We start from the raw sequence: 24808 nt of genomic DNA, 5'->3' as shown, positions 1-24808 counted from the left end.
CTCTTCTTGATATTTGGGGAAGATCAAATCTAGATCAGAACAGAGCTCAGGACCATCTCTACGTATTTCTGTCAGGTTTTTTTTTTTTTAAAGAAAAGTAACTAAGGAATCCTGAAATGAATGTTTCTAACATGAAACAGCTTGGGGTGGGTCAACCTTCAGGCTGAGTTAATTTGACAGTGTCCCTTTAACTTTCATAAGGGCAATCATTTAAGGAATGCTGAATTGTGACCAAAACAGAAAATTAAAATGCAGAGCGAACGTTCAGTAGCATCCCAGAATAACTTTATTCATGATTTCATTGGTAAAGCCGGTTTCCTTCCACCTGCAGGAAAGTATCACATGGTAGAAACAGCACTCAAATGGGCTGACCCTGTGAGGTGCTGGTGAATGCCTTCAGCTCCCACCAAGTTCAGTGGGAGTCCAGGGCCTTCAGCCCCTTTTAGTAGCACTGGTCCCAATGCTAGCAGGATTTCAGAGCTTTGTCTGTAGCAGATGCAGAGATCTGGTTATCATCACACTGAACAATAAAAAATTGAAAGACTCAAAGATTAAAGGAAATTAATGATCACTCCACTTTTTTATACATTTTAAATACTCAGACTTACTTTGCAGTGCTAACTACTAGTTTACTACATACTTCTGAAGCCTAATCCTTCATTTCAGAATGCAGGCAAGGCACCTGCTGAGGTGCTTCCTACCTGGAGGACTAAATACAAGTGATACATTTCTTCTTCCAATTGAAGTAAGGGTGTGGCCGCATACATCCTAATAAGTACTTTTTAATCATTTATATAAATCATTATTTTAACTGGGACATGTCATATTTGGAAACAATGTAGACCTTCAGGAAGAGGGTCCCCAGGTTATCGCCTATGTTTCGAGATTCAGCTTCTTCCAATCCTCATTTCTGAAGTGATGTTGAAAATAGCTATTTAGTGCTGATAAAACATAATTTCACAGTATGATGATAACACAGAAGAGCTCATAGATTTAAATGAACGGATTTGATTCCAATTTTGAACATTTGAACACACTTCATAATCCTCTCGCCTTCATCATTTCGGCCTTTCATCTAAATGCCTTAAAGCACTTTATGAGCACCAATTAATTAAAACTCACATCATCCCTGTGAGGCAGAAAATTATTATTTTACAGGCAGGAAAACTGGGGCAGAAAGAGGTAAAGTGACTAGACTAAGTTTGCACCAAATCAGTAGCATTTGGTGTGAACAGTATTTGAATTCTTTGGATTTCTAATGCTATTGTCCTCAGTTACCGATCACTTTACTACAGTCCTTTAATTTGTTTTGCACAACTGGTAGGGTATGGAATCCTAGTTAAAATTGCAAACTTTGTCCTTTGTAAAAAAATAATATAAAAAGACATAACCCCAAACAGTGGAAGCATTAAAAAAATATAGTCACATTGTTCAAGTATTTTTACCAGGTGCCACAGCAGTGATAAGTGTTAAGCGACTGCTGGAGTGAACAGCCGGATCTGTTTTTGTTTTTGTTTTTTACTGAAACTGATTGACAAATTCTTCTCTTCTGATAACAGAAGAATGGTGGCAGCGGTCTCGAGAGGCAAAATCTGCATTCTCTTCGGTGAGCTGAGTGGTCTCCATGCCAACTGTTGCAAAGGACGGTGTAACAACAATCTGCTCCTCTGGGGATGGCCTTCTCCTGACAACAGACAAACACACAACCTTCAGATGTCCCATTGTTACCCAATCTATCAGCAGCTGTGCTTTGAACTATGTAAACAAAACAAATCGAACCTCTAATGCATAAAGGCTTAGAAAAAAGGCACTAAAATTTTTTCTTGGTGGCTATGTGAGTTGCAGAACTCAGAGAACATTTTCCTTTACTAGAAAAAAAATGGTAACCTTGCTTACAAAGATTTTCTTAATAAATATCCCTCCTCTCCTTGGTTGCTGTCCAGTTGCTCCAAAGTTCTTCAGCCACATAAAGTGAGGCAGAATTTGCTTCAACTACAGTTACACTTTGTGGATGCTAACAAATAAAAAGGATAGTCATATCTTACGAACCGTTTTCCAAAGTTTACAGGCAATGTGACTGCAGAAAAGTGAGAAGGATCTACTTCTAGTCATCCTGCTGGTAATGGAAAAGGTCAGTCAATGTAACTTTATTCTACAGTAAGATTTTTAGTGAGCTCTCTGTCTCCAGAATATAATCTACTGTATTCACAAGAACTTTTTCAAATTTTGGGGCCTAAATTTAGGCAACTCAGTATTGTCAATCTCAAGCATTCAAAAATCATGAATCGGGATGAAAAAAATCATGAGATTGGCTTAAAAGTCTTGAGATTTTTAATAAATGTTAGGTTCTCTATTGTTGCCTCTGGTTTCTGATTCCTTAGGATGCACACTCTTCATGATTTCAAGCTTTTCTCTGTGTCTATGAGGTCTAGAAACGTACTATTTTATTTATTTATTTATTTTTTAATGAAAGCTGAGATTTTCATGGCATCTCTTGATTCCAGGAACTGGGGTTTGAGAAACACATCAAAATTTACATGACTCACAATACAATTGTGAAAGTTGGTGACACTATTACATCCACATATAATATCTGAATAAGTAACCTGATTTTCAGAGGTGCAAAGAGCCCTCAGCTGCCTTTAAAATTCATTCAGCATCTTCCAAGATTGGGCCCTCAGTCTCGTTAAAACGTCCTTTCCCACCTTGCTTTGCAATTTGTAAAAATAAATCTGAAGCCAAACCAGCCACGATTTATTTCTGTGTGATATCCTGGATATAAAATAGCTCCAGGGGTGTGCTTTAAAAAAAAAAAGCTGTGCTGGGAATTAACTGCAGGCAGTATTATAAGGCTACATTACCAGCTGTCTAAATTAGAGAGATTTCATCTTGTGACAAGAGATAAACAAGATCAACTTCTAACTTGGACTGCTGCCAGCCTTACACTGGATCCTTCCTACCTGTGTCTCGACCGATCAATACTACTGACAAAAGGCACCAAGGATTCTATCAAGCTGCCAAGATGCAGTATAAGAACCTCCGGTAATAGTGACACATCTAGCCAAAGGTGTGGAACTGACTCACTACAGGGAGAACATTGCTCTTTTTACGCCCACACGGTGGATTGCTCATCCGCTGCATTGCAGCCTTGTATTGCAGGAGTTGGGTATGGAATGGCCCACAGAGATTTGAAGTGGGAATAAAAAATACAGAGAGGTGTCAGGAGAGGAGAATCATTCTCTACCTTTGCAATGTGTGTATATAAAGCAAATAATGAATGTGCATATAGACCTAGGGGGAACTGGATAGACACAGTGTACAGGACACAGATCCCCTTGTTGTGTCTGTCTCACTATGCAATGACTAATTCTGACTAGCCTTTTAGCATGAACCCATCCATCCACCCTGTTCTCATGCCTCACCTCATAACTCTTCTCTTTCACTCACATCATAATACAAACAAACAATGTGAAAAGAGAAAGGGAGAAACCCCTGGACCTAATAAGACACATAAAAAGCTTAATTCAAGGCCATTCCCCTTCCTTTGCCTGTATTTTGTCTAACTCAGGTTCTGATCCTGCTAACACTAATGAAAGTATGAAACTTTATTCCTGGGAGTAGTCTCAATGGCCACAGGAGTAAAGTTATACACATGATTATGGGTTTGCAGGACTGGCACCTTTGAAAAAAAGTCTTCAAGGCAGGTCCCTTGTCTTCTTTTATATAGGGGAGGCAGATTGTCTAGTGGAGAGGCCCCTGGGCTAGGAGTCAGGATGTCTGGACTCTATTCCTTGATCTGCCACTGACCTGCTGGGGAATCTTGGAAAGTCACTTCACTTCCATCTCCCTCCCACCCTTTGTCTATTTAGACTGTAAACATTTTGGGGCAGGAAGTGTTGATCGCTATGCACAGATACTTAGCACAATGCGGCCTCGATCTTGCTTGAGGTCTTTAGGTAATAAATAAATATCTAAAAAACACCATGTGCACCAATGATGTTATACTAAAATACAACAAGAAACAGTCATCATCATCTATTCTGAATAGCAAGCTGTGTGGAACCTGGAACCCGACCTCTGCTTTCCTCCAGAAATTGACGCTAGCCAGGATCCTCGCTAGCATTCCCATCCAAATTCTGGATTAGAATATGGCCATCTAGCACATACAGGGCTTGTCTACACAGTGGGGTGATTCACTCTGGCATTCTGATTTCTAAAGAGTACTCATGTGGTACACATTAATTGATCTGTGCAGCCTCTGCTGCGGTGCACTAAAGGTTCCCTAGTGCACTTTCACGTAAATAGGAGTAAATATTTATTTTTGCCAGTAAAGTAAGCGCATGCAACTCTGAATATACAAAGGGGGCAGATCTATTGATTTAAGTAGTAAATAGTTTTACGTAGTCACTTTCTCTAACCATATCAGCACTCGAAATACAAGATGATATCAGTTATATCAAGGAACTCCAATGCACCAAAAGAGGTGTGTAACAATTCTGCAACAGACAGCCACATTACGTTTTGCACAATTTCAATTGTTTATTGTTAAGTGTGAGCATTACCTATGTCACCACCAAGAGATTAGTACCAACCTGCATGAGTTGACCAAACCTAACCTAATCCAGCTGAGAAACCTGAAGTTAGCTGCTGCCCCTGCAGAGGGAAAACACATGAAAAGTCACCATGCTGCTAATTCTCTCATAATAGCTTTACATGATCTAGACTTGGAATAAAATCTCAAACAAATGTGCATATTGTTATTAGCCCTACTTACACAAAAGGTTACAGGTTTAATAACTGTGAGAATGTGTTTCATTTTTTCCCATACATGAAAGCTTTTTAAAGATTCTCAAGAATGTACCCTGAATAGAGAACCATTGATTATTCCTAGACATAAGCTTTACTAAACTGTAATAATAATATCCCCTATATTTTTACCAGTAGATCTCAAAGCACTTTACAAAGGAGTGTGAATCATTATCCCCATTTACACATGGGGAAAATAGACACAGAAAAGTGAAGTGACTTGCCTGAGATCGCCCAAGCAGAGCTGTGTATAGAACCCAGAGCTCCTGAGTGCCAGGCCAGTGTGCTAGCCACTAGGCAACATTGCCTCCTCTACTGATATAGGTAGTGACAAAATGTAGTGATAACTTAAGGGGAAGAAAACTCAAATTGTATACAAAACAAAGATTGAAAAGCTAGGACATTTTAAGTTAAGGTAAATCTTTCAAATAATATGTTGGAAAATATGGAAAGATAGAGTTATGGTACTCCTAATAACTTTTACTCTGCCCCAATATTCCATATCAGAGATAAATTGAGGCTGAAAAATGGGGAACTGATGTGTAGAGGGTAGATGGGACATTCAACAACTTAACTGCTTATTTCTATGTTTTTTACAATTTGCGTTCATGGGATCTGCAATCTAGCAACCTCAAGTCTAAATTATCAAAAGAGGATATTTTCAAAAGCATGTGAGTGATTTAGGAACTCAAATCCCATTGACTTTCAAGGTTCCATTGATTTTTCTCCTCCAAAATTTTGTGCATCCGCCCTCCCACACATGCACACGCAGAGGTCAACACATATATACCAAGGAGGTAGCTTGCTTTCTGAACTGACTTTGGTATTTAATTTTGAACCTGTACAGTATAAACCAATCACATGCACAGACCTTTTCAATGCCCTTTTCCTTAAGAGTATCAGATTATGTTCCTCACATATTCCACCAGTTTAATTCAGAATCAAAAGGCCCTCTTGTTTTGCCATTACAAACACTGAGATTTAATGAGATACTTATTGTAATTCCAATTTTCACAGCAGTTTTCTCAGGTAGATTTATATCGACTAATTAGGTTTATTAAAGCGTATTTATAGATTAGCCATTGATGTAATACATTTAATATCTGCAATTCCTACTAACGCTTAACACCAGTGTTTTTACTTATAGTAATTTGCTCTAATTTATTTTATAGCATAGCAAAACAGCTTATTAACTTTTAAAGATGTTTAAACTCATCAGAACCAAAAATTAATCTGATAATGCTAAATTGTAGCCAGAGACAAATATGTAACGATGTTTAAAGAGTCAATTATCAAATTTTACTATAAGCAAGCAAGGAAACAAAATCTGCCATTTGTAATGTGTAACTCACATGTTAAATGAAAATGCCTTGATTTCAAATTAACTCCAATTAAAATGCAATAGGTATTTAAGATGATTTAATGCCATGGATTAAAAATACTCACCGGGGGGTAGTCCAGGACTCATTTGGCCAATGTAGAAATATAGAATAATTGCGACACTCAAATTAATGAGAGTGTAGATCCACTGAATGACAAACATGATTACAAGCGATCCGATTGCCTGTTGAAAACGCAGTGTCCAGGATTACTACACAGAGCATGATTGTATTTCACTGTTACGCTAACAAATATTTCCTGCAAAATCCAGAGGATGTTTTCTGCCATTTTTCTGATCTTGTGCAAGACCTGACAATCCTCTGGACCCTGGGGGAGTATTACCAGCCATACAGGGGAGTTGCCCAGGGCAGGAGTTCATTCTTCAAGATGAAAACAGGCCAAAGCCTTTGATGAAGCCAAACAAAAAGCGGCCTGTACCTATGGAGAATCCAGTATTTTTATTGAGCATGACAGTACTGGAGCTTTCAAGGTGTCATTTGAACATCAGAAACTCCACCTTCACCAGCATTGCCAAACCCTGTACACCAAACCACCCCCATTTTTTGTCCTACGTTCTGTGCCCCCAGTGCCTCCTCTGGAGTTTTAACCAGTAGCTCTGGATAGTCATAAATCTCCTGGGCATACCCTACTGGTCCTCTGGCGTAGCTCTCCTCTGTATATGGGGGGACAGAGCTGACAGAGCATGGCTGAGTGACATAAAGGGAGTGAAGATAGACTTCTCTGTGGCTCCCAACCCAAACAAAATAGAAATGCGCTAGGTCCATCAAAGTCAGCAGAATTTCAATGGGCTTCAGATCAGGCCATAAACCTGATTCCTTTGTGACTTTTTGCTTGTTTTTGGCAAATTTGGATGAACATTTTCCAAGTTTTTCACTCATCATATAGGCGGGTTGAGATTTGCCACCTTTCAACATGCAGCAGAATTTCGCCCAAAGGTCATTACTATGATGATGAGAGAGATCTATGATGCAGCTGCCTTACAACATAATCGTCATCATTACTATTTTCTTTATTTGCTTCCTGTAGCACCACCTATGTCCAAGGAGCTGTACCAGTATAACAGGAGGCATGGCCCTGCCCCAAATTGCTCACATGGAAGAAAACAGAAAGATACGATAGACAGGAGAAGGGAAACAAGAAGGGACTCAACCTAGAAGTAAAGTGGTCAAGGTGACTGCTTAGTCAACCCTTTGTATGATCAAACTCTGTATTACCAATTAAAAAATATAGGGTATAATTTCAAAAGTGTCTAGGTTTCATTTTCAAAAGTGATTTAGGAGCTTGAGTCCCATTGTGCCTAAGTGACTAAGGCCCAGATCCTGAAAGGGATTAAGGTGCCTAACTCCCATTGATTTCAATTAGGTGCCTTTGAGGGTATGGGCCTAGACCTCTTTCAGAAAGGGACGTAGGCACTTTTGAAAAATGTATCCATACAGAGTATCCCCGTTATCCTGAGGCACACCATCCATAGAGTCTCATAGGTATCAGGAGGTGTCTGAATGGGGGTCAGAGTAGTGTCTTTGCATGCCAGCTCAGGAAGCATGTTTCATGTCTGGGGGGACGGCATGGAGATGCTTGTAGGAGAAACAGTTAAGCAAGTCAAAGCTGGCATTATTGCCAGAGCTGAGCAGGCAGGGGAACAGGGCAGACAGAGGCAAGGCATCAACAAGTATAGTTATAGATGTGCACATATATTATTAAGCTTCCATATCAAGTCTTTTCATAGAATCATAGACTATTAGGGTTGGAAGGGACCTCAGGAGGTCATCTAGTCCAACCCCCTGCTCCAAGCAGGACCAATCCCCAGATTTTTAACCCAGTTCCCTTAATGGCCCCCTCAGGGATTGAACTCACAACCCTGGGTTTAGTAGGCCAATGCTCAAACCCCTGAGCTATCCCTCCCCCCGAATCACTGTGTACCTACCCCGGCCCCAGTTATCCACTATGATCTCTTTTCAAGCCAAATCATTCCACAGAAGCCAAGTCTGCTTTAATGACAATGTCAGAATCATCTCTTTACACAAATGTAAGAATTCCCCATACTTATGTGGGGTGTTAACCACAGTTGTGATATAGGAGCTCAGTATTTGGGAATCACGCTGTTTACTGATCCAAAATGCAGGTGTCAGCTTGCAACTGCTTAGAAGATTTCATCCACTCAACAAAAGACACCTGACATTCATCCCACCCATCTCATCACAGTTCAGCAGCGACCTTCTTTGGCAGCTAGCATTTGGTGAAGATGAGCTACTGAGCAACGTGGTTTAAATTGTGATTGCCAAAGCCAAGCTAAAGATAGTGGGTAATTTAATAGGTACACTGTATGTTGTTTAACTCTACTCACTATACATATACATGAAAACACGTATGTGGAGACAATATCCACATGATAAAGTGCAAAGCCAGGTGATAAATTCATTTATCATGTACCTCTGACCACCTTTCCTGCCATCTGCTCCAATCCATCTCCCCAAGACTTATTAGCATGTTCAACTGCTTCAGACACCTATGATTTTTTTAAGAGAAATGTTTCCCCTTCTTTCCCAAAGGTGGGATTTCCCTCCAAAATTACTCTTGCCCTAGGTCTGGGGAAAGCAAAATTCTATGCGGTAACGGTTCTTTGATACATAAAAATGGCATGGCTTCTAAGCTGACATCTGACTACACTGCATGGCTAGAAAGGGGAGCTTCACACCAATGATAAGGAGGAGATTCCCAATGGAACTAGTCATGTTCTTTCTGGTCTGATGGCCTTTTTAGGTCATTGTCAGATTTTTGATGATGTGCAGTGAGCCCTGTACAGTGGGATTCATGCTAAGTAAGGCACCTGGGCTTTACAGGTGGAAGGATAAAAGATAGTCCCAACCAAAATGCAAACATTCCTAAAATAGTTTTCTGATACATACGTGGCACATACAGAATGCATGTGGTATTCAGATTCTAGCAGCACAAGTCTGGATTAGACACTTCACTTCTGAGTGGCAAAACCCTGAGTAAACTGTGCTCATCACCCAACATTAGTGATTCTGAAACCTTTATAGCACAACACATAGGAATTGCCAGACTGGATCAGACCTGAAGCCCAGTATCCTGTCTCTGACAGTGACTAGCACCGGATGCTTCAAAGCAAGGGTAGAAACTTCACCATAGGCAGATGTGGGGTAATGTGCCCCTCGTGAAGGTTTCACCCTGATCTGTAATAACTAGAGATTAACTTAAGTTCTGAAGCATGAGGTTTAATAAACTTTCCACAATTTTTCACACTATGTATTACTATGATATACACCATCATATAGCCATATATCACTTTCAGTAGGACTGAACTTTACGGGCAGTGAAGCGTCCAGAAGCACCCCTAGACTGAACAGCACCCTCAATGGCAGGAAGGCAAGTGGATGCATGTGACATAGGCAGCACACAGATTCCTCAGCCTGTAGCCAGAAATTTGAAAGAATCAATGGACCCCCAATTGGCTAATTGTGGAATCTCATTTTAACAAAGTAGCAAAGACGGCATTCTTCTGCCATCGACGAAAAGGACTCACAGAAATGTGTACACCCAGCCATTGTGATCAACCAGGTCTTACCGACTGACTCCTGTAACTTCACAACTGCTGGTCTCTCAAAAACCACTTTGAGAAAAGTGCAGTTGCCTCGAAATGCTGCAATGAGGTTAATCGTTGGTGCAAGATATCACAGCCACGTTTATCTCATTCACAAATCGCAGCCTGGGCTTCCAATGACATTTCAAGCTGATTTTACACTGTCTTGTTCATAGTCTTGTTTTGCTTATTTTGCCAACGGCCTACATTTTGTCTTGCTCCTTAGACCCCAGTTTCTAACTACTATGGGCCACATTCTACACCGGGTTACACCACGTAAATCCAGAGTAACTCTGGATTTACATCAGCAAGACTGAGAGCAGAATGAGTCCCTTTCTTCCTAAATATGGATTGAAAGCAGGAAGTCAGCTCCTAGGTTTGGACTCTAAAATTATGGAGTTCCCACACAATTTAAATAAGATCAATCAATTCTGTCCCATGTTGACTTTTAGTGAGATCCTGGTCTGGCCTGCTCACACATGAAAGGGAATAAGACGGCATATGCCCACTATTTGCATTTTGTGGTAAGTGAAAGCATCCTCCGTAGAGTCACTAAACCCTTTCCCACTGGCCCAGGTGGGCACTGTTTGGGTGGAGTGAGAATGGATAGACCCTTGGCTCTGCGCTCCCCGCTCCCAAAGCACAGGCCAGCACAAGTGCACCAGGTAGCATGCAGATGCAAGGTACTTGCCCCCAGTGCACTGGGGAGGTTGGGGACTGGGAGGCAGACTGTGACACTGAGTCATAATCTCCTTCCTGCGCTATACCTGCGGCAGCCAAACAATGCACTGCCACACACACACAGGGCTCATGGCAAAGTCACAGCTAAGCCCTAAAGCTTTTCATTCAGCCCTGTGTATCTGAGTTCTACGATTAACCAACCACATAATGATTTGGGATACTGGAAAGGAAAACCACCTCGCCAATATATTTAATTGCATCGATTGTGATTTATTTATTTATTTATTTATTTATAATCCTAAAGCGATGCTCAAAGTAAAAGAAAGTGACTTACACTAACAAGGGAAACCCAGTGATTGCAGAATCTGGCGTAGAAGGAAACTGGCATTCTCTGAATTTCTAGTTCTTGATTTTGTTGCTTTACATTTGTATCTATGAAAAGAAAAAGAAAACAGATGCGTTACAAAACCAACACAGGTGATGAAGTAGAGCTACATCCTAGGAAGCAGCCAAGTTACCCCTTGGTTAGGGTTTTTGTCCTCTATCTACATCAAGTTACATGAAAACAAGATCCAATTTCAGGCTTCCAACTTGCATGACAAGGCTCAGCCAGGTTTAGCACTGGTTGTAGAGCGGCAGTGTTGTCTAGCATTTAGTGCATGAGACAGGGAGTCTGGGGTTCTATTCCCAGATCTGCTACTGATTCTTGGAATGACTTGCCCAAGGTCATACACTCTTTGTGCCTCACTTTCCTCATATGGAGGATATAATAATAAAACCTCACAGGGGTTTGTGAAGCTTAATTAATCAATGCTTGTAGAACACTAAGGGCTCGTCTACACGAACAATTAGCTTGCAGCAAGCAGGGGTGTGACTGTACCCTGCACTAGCCTGCCCATACTAAATGTCCGCATGGAATCTGCTGATGCACATTAACAGTTCATTAATGAGCACTGATCTAGTGTTCTTTGACATAGGACTAGATCAAAGCACATGAACAAACTATTAATGCATGTCAGTAGGGCCCACACATACAGTTAGTCCCTAACAGCCTTGTGTGGGCTAGATTCACACTCAGCTTGCTGCGAACTAAATGTTTGCACAGGCAAGCCCTAAGATTCTCAGATGAAAAACTCTACAAATTCAAAGCATTATGTATCCAGATCTACACTATAAATTAATTCAGATTCTTAGATGTAGTGATGATGATGTGACGAATTACTCCTGGTCTCCTTGCATGCCATGGGGACAATTTCATTTGAAGAATAGCCTCTATGCTCACAAGCCTCCTCCCCCCAATATCAGGATGAAAACAAATGCCATAGTATGCTCAGAAATCTTTTAATGTACAGCATTAAGAATGCATTTGCAGAATAAGCAGCAGCATGCTATAGACAGTGAACATTCCCACATAATTTTGCCTGTTCTCCAGCAATTAATCTTCCACGGGCAAATTAGACTGGAACCTCTCCTGTGACTCATTATGATGAACTCTACCCTCACCTATAAAAAAAAAGATATTATTGCCATGAATCACAGAATGACAGCATCATATAAAATTAGTCTCTAGCCTGCCTACAGAAAAGTGTCAGCAGGACAGAGATTATTAAGCATTCCCCCATGAAAACACAAATGTCTATCTCTGCTCTTGTGATCTTTACCTTCCACTTTCTGATTGGGAGGATTCTGCAGCTCATTAAAAAGTTGTTCTCCATATTCCATTAGCTCCTGGTCACATTTTTGCTCAGTGTCCACAGCTGATGATAAACGCAGATTTCTTTCACTCTGATGACTCTGTTCAGCAAAACTCTGCAGACTTTCATCACTAGGCTCTGATGTTTTGGTGCAACAGTAAGGGGCAGGGGCGATATTATGATCAAGATCCAAGAGAAAGCTGTCTTGTAATGTTTGCTTGGCTGGCTTCTTTATCTTTCTCTGTTTGACCTTTTGGTTTAAATTCTTCTCTCTCTCTTCTTTCTCTTTACGAGTCCCTGGATCTTTATTAAGAGGCTTAAAAAGCTGGTCCATGTCTTTTGTGAATTCTAACAAGGTGCCATCTGATCTGCTTTGAATTATTCCATCTGATCCATAACGGGAAGTTTTCGCAAAGGTTAAAGGCTGGGCAGAGTTGACAACCCTAGATTCCTCCCTCTGTGTCCTCTTGGGTTTCTGCTGTAGGATATAACTCATAGAGACTGAGAAATAAGAGTAGTCCACAGCAATGTACGTCAGCATGAAGTTTATGGTGACTATAGGAGCAAGGATGTTCACTTGGCCAATGAAGACGAAAGCCATGGTGATGAGACTTGTTAAGCAAATCGCAGCCACTGGGGTCTTGTTACGCCCTTTCTATTTTGTAAACCAAAACAAACATATTTAAATATATATTTGCATACCCCACCAACCCAAAAGTGAAGACTACCCTCTCTGTTCACACTGATAGAGGACCATCAACATCTAGGCAATATTTTGATGGACATCTCACTGGTCATGAAATAAGGGAATATATACATATATGAACAGAAACATTAGAGTCTAGTGGCTTAAGTGAGGGACAAGGAGCCAGGAACTAACTAGCACTTCTGACTTCTGCCACTGACTTGCTGTGTGGCCTGGGAAAGGTCACTTAACTCCACTCAGTTTTCCCATTCGTTAAGTAGAGTAATAAAGCAATGTTAAAATTCACAGAGCATTGGGAGGATTATTATATTGTTTAGACGGGGCTTTAGAGAGGAAGATTGCTAATGATCATTATTCATGCATTTCTAATTTCAGCTCCATGCAAGAACATACATTGTTGCCAAACAAAAGGCTTGACATATACAGATACTGGAAAGGAGCTCTGAAAACGGTTTCAATTGGCAGCTAAGGCAAGCAAGCCTTGTGGGGCTGTGAGGCAGAGGAGAGGTGCCATTTTACATTAGAAGTTGCTGGCCTGGCCTTCAAATGAGGCTAAACTGCAGCCATGGTATTACCGGATTCCGCATTTAGCTTTATTCCTCTTTTTATAAAGAAGCCCCAACTGCCCTAAGGCCAAGAGGAAAGGAGCAGATGAGAGGTTAAGCAGTCAAGGATGTTAAAGGGTGTGTGTCAGGAAGAGCAACAAATGATGCCAGGCGAAGGTCAGGAAGGCAGACTACCATGAGAAGTATTGTTTATTCTTTTACTTTGCGGCAGGGTGGAGGTAGCGGGAGGATGGAAAGGAGGCACAGACTGAAGTGCGTCAAGCTGAAATAAAGGGCTGGGAGTTGGCAGCTCCTGAACTTTAACTCCAGGTCTAACCCGCCCTTCGGTTGCCTTGGACGCATCACTCAGTGTTTCTGTACTTCTGAGATGCTTGTGCAAAGCCACGCAAGGCTCATGGGACACCAATGAGGGCATAATCTGACTGCAAAACCTCTCTTACAGGTGATACTCTGTGAGATATAAAGCACCTCGTTCCACTCTCAGGCCTTGTCTTCACTGGCAAATTCATGCTTAAACATGATTTTCAACAGCTGAGTTAGCTGACTGGCCAGCACAGACCAGGACAAGCCATGGGCAAATCCTACTTGGATTCAGGGTTTACCTATGACTAGCAGAGACAACTCTGAACACGTCTTATCCTTGTCTACACTGACCAGTCAGTGTGACACATGGTCAGAATCACGTCACCACTTTCAGTCAGAGATCAAATTATATTCAATGCTAGCTCCACAGTGAAGACAAGCCCTTTAAGCTTAGGGTGAGTGTGTGGGGCTGGCAGTTAAAACAAACAAAGATGTCGCTTTTTATGTGTAAATGTGATCTGGAAATCAGTGAGACACACTCACAAAAGCAACTTTACTAAGCAGAACCACACTAATTAACTTGGAGGCTCTGATGTAAACCTATAGCACCTAACATAAGGGTATGTCTTCACTACTAGCCGGACCAGCGGGCAGTGACCGATCCAGCGGAGATCGATTTATCGTGTCTAGTCTAGACACACTAAATCGATCGCCGAGCACTCTCCTGTCAACTCCCATACTCCAGCTCAGCGAGAGGCGCAGGCAGAGTCAATGGGGGAGCACCAGCAGTCATGTCACCATGGTGAAGACACCACAGTAAATCGATCTAGGTACATCAACTTCAGCTATATTATTCACGTAGCTGAAGTTGCATAACTTAGATTGACAATCCCCGCCCCCAGTGTAGACCAGGCCTAAGACAAAATCCTAAAGTGCAAGATAGGACTCTGCATGAGAAGAAGCAATATTCTACAGGATCATGGCCTAGATTTATTAGGTTGTGGAACAGTATCCCTAAGGAAGTGGTGGAAGATCATTACTTGGGACATTTAAAACTGGATTGGATGAGACCCTGTCAAGAATAATCCTGCACCGAGGGATGAATTAGATGATTTAACAGGACTATTCTGACTCTAATTTACTATCAATTATGAACTGAAATGTTATGTTTGGTTTTTTTTAAATTAAAATAAAGAGATTTTTGGAGGCATTTGAACATTCACCTACCATATTGGAAACACGACACTCTGTATGCCAGGGTCCCCAACGTGGTGCCCGCGGGCGCCATGGCGCCCATGGAGGCATATTAATGCGTCTGCGTCCTGGCCCACGGGAGAGCACCCGCTGAAATGCCGCTGCAGCATTTCGGCGGGGACACCTCTCGATGACGACGCTTGTCACCGACAAGTGATGTCATCGAGAGGTGTTGCCCCCAAATTTCAGCGGGGACGCCTCTTGCTGACGCTGCTTGCCATCGACAAGTGACGTCATTGAGAGACGTCATCCCTGAATTTCAGTGGGGACGCCTCTCAATGAATCGCTTGTCGACAGCAAGCGACATCATCGAGAGGCGCCGCCGCCGAAATTCGGCGGCATTTTGGCGGGTACTCCACTGCTGCAGTGGTCCTTCAGCTGGCACCCGCCAGCCAAAAAGGTTGGGGACTACTGCTGTATGGGAAGGCGGCTAGTTATCTGACCATGCGGACTAATGTCACTGCCCACGCTGAGCAAAATGCACAAATGAAAGCAGCAGCATAAATGGTGAAAAGGAAATTAGATTTCTAAGTCTCCTGTGGCTTTAGCAATCCAAGGGAACATTTTCAATAGCAGGTAGGTGCCTATCTCCCAATAGGAGCCAGCTGCCTACACGACATTTGTGCCTTGGACAATCTCCCTCCTAAGGAGTTATTAGTACCACAAGCAAAACATTTGTCTCTTTCATACAGTCTTTCAGCTCTGATTGGATAAACAAGAAATAAATTACAGTAAATGCTTTTCAAATATAAAATACTAAGACTTTCACCCGCTTCCATATAAACCACAGTACTGACCATACAAAGGTACCGCCAATAGTGTCTAGAACGTATAGTCCTGTTATACCAACAGTAACACAAAATATGCCACCTTGAAATATTTTTCATCCTATATTTTCCTCTACTGTATGTGCTTTAATAAATGCACAGCTCAAACGGAAACTATTTCTATTTCCTCCACACTCATTTATTAATAGAAAAGGGTAATACATCCTGCATCTTACACATTTTCCCAACAATATGAGAAATGTGTCTCACACATAACAGGTTTCAGAGTGATAGCCGTGTTAGTCTGTATCAGCAAAGAGAATGAGGAATCCTTGTGACACCTTAGAGACTAACAAATTTATTTGAGCATAAGCTTTTGTGGGCTAAAACCCACTTAATCAGATGCATGGAGTGGAAAATACAGTAGGAAGATATATATAGAGAGAAAGAACATGAAAAGATGGGGGTTACCATACCAACTCTAATGAGACAAATCCATTACAGCAGGCTATTATCAGCAGGAGGAAATATTAAGCATAAAAGTGTTCTCAGAAGGCATCTTAGGTATTAGAGATACTATTGGGACAGGGAACAGATGGTCAGTCTTAGGATGCTTCTGGACTAAGGTTAACAACACTGAAAACAATGTTCAGCTCCTTCATATTAACTAGGATTATGATGACTACAAACATGTTTAAACCATTGTATAAACAAACCGGTGCAGAATGCATTGTTACGGGCAATCCACTTTATTAACCGGCCCGTGAACCAAATCAACAGTCAATTCTCAAGGTAGCAGATACAGGCAGGGAGGAAGGAGATTTTCCTTTAATTCCTAACCTCTTTTCAAAGCACTTCCTGTTCTGGTACCTTGCCAGCACAAAGGAGTTCATATGAGGAAATGTTATGAAAAAACAGAAGCTAACTATGCCATGTTAGCATCAGCTTTGCCGCCATTGCGTCAAAGTCAACGAATGACACCACAATAGTTGAGGGCAAAATTTGGCTCTTTCCACAGAAGCCACTTAACTACTTTCAGTGCTTTGATTTTTTTTTAAATTATTATTACTTTTATTTTAGAGAACCACAGGAATATTCAAGAAACAGTGCACACAAAATGGATGCACTTAAAAACTTATTTTCAAGTAATTTTTCCTCACTTTATTTACAAGGCCTTGCACATGTGAAAAAATTGCTCTCGAGATTTTTCCAAACTGGTTTGCTATTACAGGGTTGCTTTGAGAGAGGCAGTTTTTTCTCTTCATCCAGAAAAAGAGAAAGTCAGAAAAGAAGGATTTGGTTTGAATTTATGGGCCAATCCTGCAATCCTTATTCATGTGAACCTAGTTGAAGTAAACAGGACTACCCAGGTGTATAAGGCTCTGTACATGAGTAATGGCAGCAGAAACAAGCCTTAGTCAGTGTTCAAACCAAAGCTTAGCTTAAAAGAGCATTTAAGATTTGTAGTCCCCCAAACTGACCTTCTTTAAAATGTATCCGTCTATCCTTTTATTATTCATTAGTTTTACACAGTTCAAAATGAGTTAGGCACCTCACGATATAAATAAGAAGTGATCTGATGCTTACATACTAAGGCCATGAACCTGCCACTAGCAGAACTGGGCCTAATTTCAAACATGATGAAATCAAGGGAGACGAAAAGATAGCAGGGAAGAGTTAAGAAGGAAGGACAGAGTATACAGGATCTGATTCAGCAAAACACACAATCATATGCTTAACCCCATTGACTCGATTGGGACTCAAGAACGTGTGCGACATCTACATGGCAGCTTGAGGTAGTAAAGATGGTGGTGGCGGGTTAATATATTAAGATCTAAATTAGCCACTCATTTTTTTTTATTAACTGGCTAATTTCTTGTAGGCATCATAAAAGAAGTGGGTCCTATGGAGGGACTTGAATAAAGAGAGGATAGAGGCCTTGCAGACCAGCTCACAAAGGGTTTTCCATGAATAGGGTTCTGTCCGGAGGAAAGCAAAGAGACTGATGTGAGAGAAGAAGACACTAATGGTGGAACCGAGAAGGGGGTGGGGGGGCAACATACAATCAAAGACAAAAGCAGAAGGGGCAGTTATATGGGTCTTTGAAGGCAAGGACGAGAAGCTTGAGGAGTCAACGGAGGGGGTTTAAAGAGCAGGTGACATGAACAGAGCAGCAGGCAGGGAAGAGGGGGCAACATGAGTGCTGATGAGAGCAGAGATTAGAGGAGGAGTTTACAGTAATCAAATAGGGAGATGAGGAGGACATGGACTCAGATAGAGAGACTTCTCCCATAACTCTGTGTTTCTTTACAAAAACAGCTGAATGCTGTTTCCACCTGCTGATCTCCAGTGGGGAAAAACCATGACCCTCTCCTCTTCTGGTATTTAATAACTGTACATCAGCCATGACAATCTATTGACAGCAGATTCATTGTTTCCATACATCATTAACATTTGTTTGTTACAGAGCCCACAGCTAATTCTACATCATCACCGATTACTAACCCCATGTCCAAGAAAGGCAAGGGTCGGTATCACTTTTTCCTGGGCAATGCACTGAAGGATTCGGGGTGCTCCATACAAACCTCCCATGCAGGAAGCTAAGGAGGAAATGTACAGTCCTAATAAAAACAAGAAACCCACCAAGGACACCTGGAAAATGCAAAGAGAAAACAAATATTTATCAGATATTTTAAAAAAACCATTTGTCTTTAAACACAGATTTTTCCAAATTAAAACCAATTAATTTCCTTTGTAAATGCTAAAGACTTGGGCAAACATTTAACAGAACGAGCCGTGTGAAAATAGCAAGTTAACCTGCTCTGTACTGTGAGTGTGAACTAGTAATACAATACAATTATCCCACGAAAGCAGTTCTGTATTGAACATTCTGTACCAACTGGAAAGCACTCGATAAGCTCACGTCCAGAAATATGTGCCACTTGGAGAAAATGCTTCGAGGAAGCAGACCTCTGATTCCATTTAAGCAACTGGAAGTGAGTTTGAAGGGAGTTTATTTCAGGAGAGCACACTTATATACAGAGAGCATCATACAGGAAGAGCTATCCAAGGCTCTAAACCATCCAAAACAGGAAGACAAACCCCTGTGTCCCATAAGGGAATACCAATAGTGGAGGCGTAGCAGGGGAGGGGAAGAAATCCACAGTATAATCAAATCAAAGCTGCCATTTAAATAAATAGGATTTCGAAAACATGTTCCAAAGGATATAATGCGACGACCTTATTTTCCTGTCTTAAATGTGTAAGGAATTTCCTTAAGTTAAATGAACATAAAACTTAAAAATTCTTAAAGCAATAGTGCTAAGTAGACTGCTTTATTCATATTTTGTATTTAACACCTTTGGTTCTATTGTATCCCAAACCAATTTTTAAATTTTAGAAAACTTTTTACAGAATCATCAATTAAGGGCAAGCACCTTTTATTACTAATATTTTGTATGACGGAAGGTGCCAATACACACACATAGTAATGTCCCTGACCCAAAGAGTTTATAATCTACGTAGACAAGACAGCAAAGCATGGCAGAAAGGAGTAATATCCCCGTTATACTGATAGGGAACTAAGGCACAGAGAGATAAAGTGCCTTATCCCAATTCATAGGTAAAGTCTGTGGCAAAACAAGGAACTGAACCCAAATCTCCCATCCAGTGCTTTAACCACAACGCCATCCTTCCTCTGCTCTTCACTACTGGGCTGGAACAAGGCTGCTGTTTGACAGCCCACCACAACATTAGACCCTTCAGAACGGGAAGTGAAAAATATTGTAGCCAACTGAAATTTCAAAGGGACTATGGGTCAGCAGAATGTAGATGCACAAATTGAAATCGGATCAGGTAATCTCCTCATTTGAAAGAAGATGCCTCTGGCTACACAGTTGCCTGTAAGACTATGGTGGAACATGGATTTTTTCAGTAGCTTATAACAAGGAATAACAACACCTACAGAACCACCATCATAACTTCTTGCAGTGTCCTGTGTTCACCTTGCTTCCATCCAAGATGTGAATGGGCCCCCAAAATTCTAGCCAATTGTATAATTTAATGACATGATATTTCCCTTAACATCCACATTAATTCTGCAGGTATTGATCCTTGGAAGAAAGAACAAGTTATAGTTATACAGAAACACAGACGAAAAGGGAACTGGAAGATCTGAATTCTAGTTTCTCTGGGGAAGAAAATATAGAGGCCATTGCCAGTATTTTCAATATAAGTTATGGGTTTATTATACTCTCAAGATGAACCGCAAAGCAAAGCAAATAGCATGTGTCTTTTCCTGCTTCTCTGTGATGTATAAAGATGGCTTTCAAATTTCTTTCCAAAATACTTTCCCACATTTTTTTTTAATACATGAAACATCAGGAATATCAATGAGGACCTCTCTTCCTTGTCTTTGTTACAGGACCTTGGCAAAATCTTTGGAAGACCTTAACAGAGATGTCACACAAGACAATGGAGCTACAGTTCTCTCCTCAAAACTGGATAGGAAGAGGATGCTGAGTCTTAGACATCTAAAGTAACAGTGAGGACAAGAGAGAACCTTTCCATATACGTTGAAGAACAGGCTTAGTATCTGCTGAAAGGCTGATGTTGCTCTGCCTATGTCTAGTTCTTATACTGAACCCAAGAGACATTCCGTCATGTAAAGACGGGTAAAATGTCCTGTGGGTGGGAGCGCCAAAGAGACGAAAGGGCAGAAATTGATGAGATTCCTTTGTGGAATTCCAAAGCCATCCCATGGTCCATGGAGAAAAGCCAACAGTTTGTGGCCTGTGATAAGTGACTAGGACTAACTGGAGAAGTTAGAGACCGAACTGATCAGACAAGCTTGCAGCTAATGGAGAAAGGTCAGGGGGTCACTGCTATGAGTTAAAGGATAGAGGCACAACTATTTTTTTTAAATCTAAAGAATGTATTTGCTGACCACATGGTCATCCTGAGATGTGGACTGCTCTGAATGCTGAAATCTGCAGGATACCTGATTATTACAATTATGCAAGGCCTGGATTGCCCTGTTGAGGAGTTGCTTCTGGATGCACAGGTGAATGCAGGGAAATGCTGGTGCAGTGAGAGGTTTTGGCCAGTATAAAGGCAGTTAGTTTTCTGTAGAAATGGAAATCAATGTGGGCTGCTTATTAAGTATGCGACTCCCTGCTTCCCAGACTGATTGAGCAACTCCTGCCGCTGCACTGACATATGAATCTGCAGAGCTGTCTACAGGGCCGGCTCCAGGGTTTTTGCCGCCCCAAGCACAAAGAGAGAAAAAAAAAAAAGCCGCTATCGCGATCTGCAGTTCTACTGCCACCACTTCAATCTTCGGCAGTGGATCCTTCACTCTGAGAGGGAGTGAGGCACCCGCCACCAAAGACTCGGACGTGCTGCCCCTCACCGTTGGCCGCCCCAAGCAGCTGCTTGCTGGGCTGGTGCCTGGAGCCGGCCCTGGCTATCTCAAAGGTTATCGCGTCTCCCGGGCACCCCTCGTGCAGCCAGACTTGTCTGACAAGACTTGTCACAGGCTGTCATTTCTGGTCAGCGTCCTGGCTTCTACTTTTGCTACTTCATGGAACAGGAAAAAAAAAAAATTCCATGGCAAATGTGTCAGCCTTTCTAGCATGTGGCTCCACCTTACGCGCATACGAGTCCACATGCAGACCTCTGCACAAATAAATCCCCCACAACAACAGTTGCTGGCAGAACAGGATATATTATCAGCAGTGCTTCAGCTATGGAAGCGTGATAAACAGGGCTCTTGCCATATTCTAGGAGACCGTGTCTGCATAAGAACCAGTCATGCAAGACAAAGAACTCCAAAAAGCTGAACAACAGTCTCTTTTTCTCCACTCAGTATTTTGGATAGGGGCTATTTTCTCCCTATGCCTCCCCATCTTGCAGCTGCCATCTTTCCTGCTGTGCAATGGATTTTTGCATAATATACCACTACTGCTCCTTAATGAGCTAGAAAGATTAACTGTCATGTCGTCTCCTTCCTCTCCCGGCCTACTCAGAATACCCGGCCACTCCACTCTTCACATCCCTCAGCTGAAGGAGCGACATGCTCCATTTTCCACATACTTACTTTAATCAAAATGGTGTAAAACAGGCAGCCCACCTTCTCACACTGAAATAAGGGGCATTTCAGAGTAACCCTTATGATCTGTAGAGCCCCAAGCTGCTGAAGGGTGGAAAGAAACATTGGGCTGTGAACTGACACAAGGAAAGGGCCTGAATTGTATGAGGGCCCCATGGCAGCCAAAGTAGCTCGCAGCCTGTATTTCCCAGGAGGTGGTGGCTGTGGAGAGAAATCATTCTGCAGGCTGCTGAGGCCTACCATGGTGTCCCAAACAGAAGCATGTCTTGCAATTGCTTAAGGCTGGTTTTTGAAGAGGGGAGGGGGGATAGCCAGTTCGTTTTGAAAGACAGATGCAGGACTAAGGTCTGTAGCATTCGCTAGGGAGTCTCCACTGCACCAAGGATCCTGGCCTGGGCCTTCACATAACGCAGAGCAGGACATCCTGAACCAGTGGGGCACGGCCCAGAAGTGCGTCATGAAGGGGAGACTGCTCGGTTTCACTCCACTGGGTGAGAGAGAAAAGAATCATTGGCAAATCCCAGACGCTTGGACGTGGGAGCTGCTAAGGCAGGGGAGTGAAGGAGCAAATCAATCCCAACACTTGTTGCTGCCCACCCAATACTGCTGCAGCTCCTCAGCCATGCTCCCGTATGTACAGCACTCAGTCATAGGTAGTATGCTGAAGGCAGCAGCGCAGAAATAAAGGTGGCATGGTATGGTATTGCCACCCTTACTTCTGCGCTGCAATAGCCACTGCTCTCCAGCTGCCCAGCTCTTAAGGCAGTGGGTGGGAATATCACACCCCCCCTAAAATAACCTCACGATCCTCCTGCAATTGCCTTTTGAGAAACTTCCCAATTTGAGAAATGCTAGTCTCCCCCCTGAAATCTGTATAGTATAGGGTAAAAGCACACTAGGAAAAAACAAAACAGATTTCAGGGGGGAGACCATATTTCATGGTCCATGATGTGTTTTTCACAGCCATGAATTTGGTAGGGCCCTAGCCATAGGGAAATGGCACTTCAAGAGGCAGCACAGCCAGTTCCACAGCCTTTTCAACTGGTGCTGCCCCCAGAACCGAACAACATGAGGTCTGGAGAAGTGAGAAGCTACACACCCAGCAATGGCTTCCCCATCCAGGCTTCAGCACCAATCTGGTGAGCCCCTAACGAGACCTAAAAGCAGCCATCTTTTTTTTTTGCCAAGAGCCCAATCCCACAATACTTTGCAGGACTGGGTGGGTGGCAGTAAGGAACCAGAGATATTTTTTTTGAGGTTTCCAGAGGTAAAAGGTTGAAAGCCACTGGCACAGAATTAGTTGAGCTGAGTGATTACTTCTAAAATGGTGGCACAGAGCAGCAGGCCATATCTGAGTCTCCCTGTGTAGCTTGGGATGTACCAGCAGGTAGCAGGCATTCCAGTCCATTTCCCCATAATATTTGTCTCCGAAGTTGTGAACCTAGAGTCTCTCTGTTTCTCTAAGGTATTAATATGGCCCCCATTCCCATAGCATCTCACAACCTGTAATGTATTTTTCCTGTGAGGAAGGGAAGCGCTATTATCTCTCATTTTGCATATGGGGAACAAAGACTCTAAGGCCCAGATTTCTAAAGATATTTTGACATTGCTGCACTCAGCACTACAGTGCCTATTTAGGATCCTACATACCATTTTCAAGAGATCTAAGTCCTTAGGAGCCAAAATCCTCCTGTCAGTGGATGCGATTTAGTCTCCTAAATCACTTTTGAAAATGAAATGTAGGCTCCTGCATCAGTTAGGCATTGCAATGAAGAGGGTGGCAATGTCTAAATATATCTAGAAACCTGGGCCCAAACAACTTGCCCAAAGTCACAAAGGAAGTGTGTGGCCGAGCAGAGAACTGAACCCAGGTCCCCTGAGCAGCACCATAACCACTGGATCTTCCTTCCTGTTACAGGTAAAAACAAACATGCACCTCATCCTGTTCACTTAAGAGGTTATTCCCTGCCTCTTTGTGTCCCTGAGGACATGCCAGCTGGGGTGTGCTTGACTAGTAGTGGGTAATAAATTTATATTTTCCTAGAAAGCTCAAGATACATTGACCTTTCTTCTTATTTATGAAAGCAGCCTGCAATGTAAAGGAGGTTGGATGAAAAGATATAAAATTCATTCTGCTTGGAGACAGCACGTAAAATTCATGCTGTGTTTTGAAAACCCTCAAACCAACCCATCTTCCCCCTCCAAGCTACCTCTCCCCACCGACCCCCAAACACACACCCTAACGAACTAATTTGGCTCCAGGAAAACAAAGTGTGTTATGAATGGATGGATGAAAAATACGAGAAACAAATCAATGAACAGAAATTTACATTAGAGAACAGAACAGCTCCTTTTGATTTCAGAATGCAATCAATACAAAAACACAATACAACGCAATACAAACACAAACACAAAAACACTACTGGTCCTATTTTAAAAACAAATACTTGAAAGAAACACTTGATTATGTCAGGCTTTGCCTATCATTTTAGTCACCAAAAATACTTGCATTTAAATGTGCTATTTGACATTCCACTCAGGGCTTAGGGGGAAAATGTCTTTTCATTGAGATTGTCAAAAATAAAATAAATAAATAAATTAACTTTTAAAAAGTTTAGAGAGTACAAATACTTCACAAGAAATTGGCAGTCCTAGCCTATTAGATCTCCTTTGAAGTGAAAGTACTTTGTGTACCTATTTTGTATCTTCAGAAAAATACATTCTAAGGAAGACAAACAGTCAAATGCTTCTTTAACCACGACTGACAGAAATGGAAAGCTTGCACAGTTTTTGATTTGTAATGATGTCTTCTCTCAAACAAGGCCAATAAAATATAAATGTGCTTATAATCATTCTAATAATAAGCCATATTTTCTACATGTATTGCATCACCACTTCATATTGTACAAGGAGAAAAGAA

At 41.8% G+C, this 24808-nt stretch overlaps 1 protein-coding gene across 6 annotated transcripts in view; it reads right to left on the bottom strand.

Moving 5' to 3' along the window:
* Positions 1–270: 270 nt before the first annotated feature.
* The window catches only part of SLC12A8 (solute carrier family 12 member 8), a 102790-nt gene continuing 78252 nt past the window's right edge, over positions 271–24808 (bottom strand). For 5 of the 6 annotated variants that reach the window (XM_050917036.1, XM_050917039.1, XM_050917038.1 and 2 more), the window contains 6 exons: positions 18285–18431; positions 12151–12838; positions 10824–10921; positions 6253–6370; positions 4589–4653; positions 271–1684 (listed from right to left, as the gene is read on the bottom strand). In XM_050917036.1, the coding sequence (XP_050772993.1) occupies positions 1442–1684; positions 4589–4653; positions 6253–6370; positions 10824–10921; positions 12151–12838; positions 18285–18431 (1359 nt within the window). In that variant the 3' untranslated portion in view covers positions 271–1441. The remainder of the gene's footprint in view (positions 1685–4588; positions 4654–6252; positions 6371–10823; positions 10922–12150; positions 12839–18284; positions 18432–24808) is intronic. The other variant, XM_050917041.1, reaches the window with a different exon arrangement.

This window comes from Gopherus flavomarginatus, chromosome 10, assembly GCF_025201925.1.
Source record: "Gopherus flavomarginatus isolate rGopFla2 chromosome 10, rGopFla2.mat.asm, whole genome shotgun sequence".
NCBI classification, from domain to species: Eukaryota; Metazoa; Chordata; order Testudines; family Testudinidae; genus Gopherus; species Gopherus flavomarginatus.
This window is presented reverse-complemented; position numbering and strand designations above follow the sequence as displayed.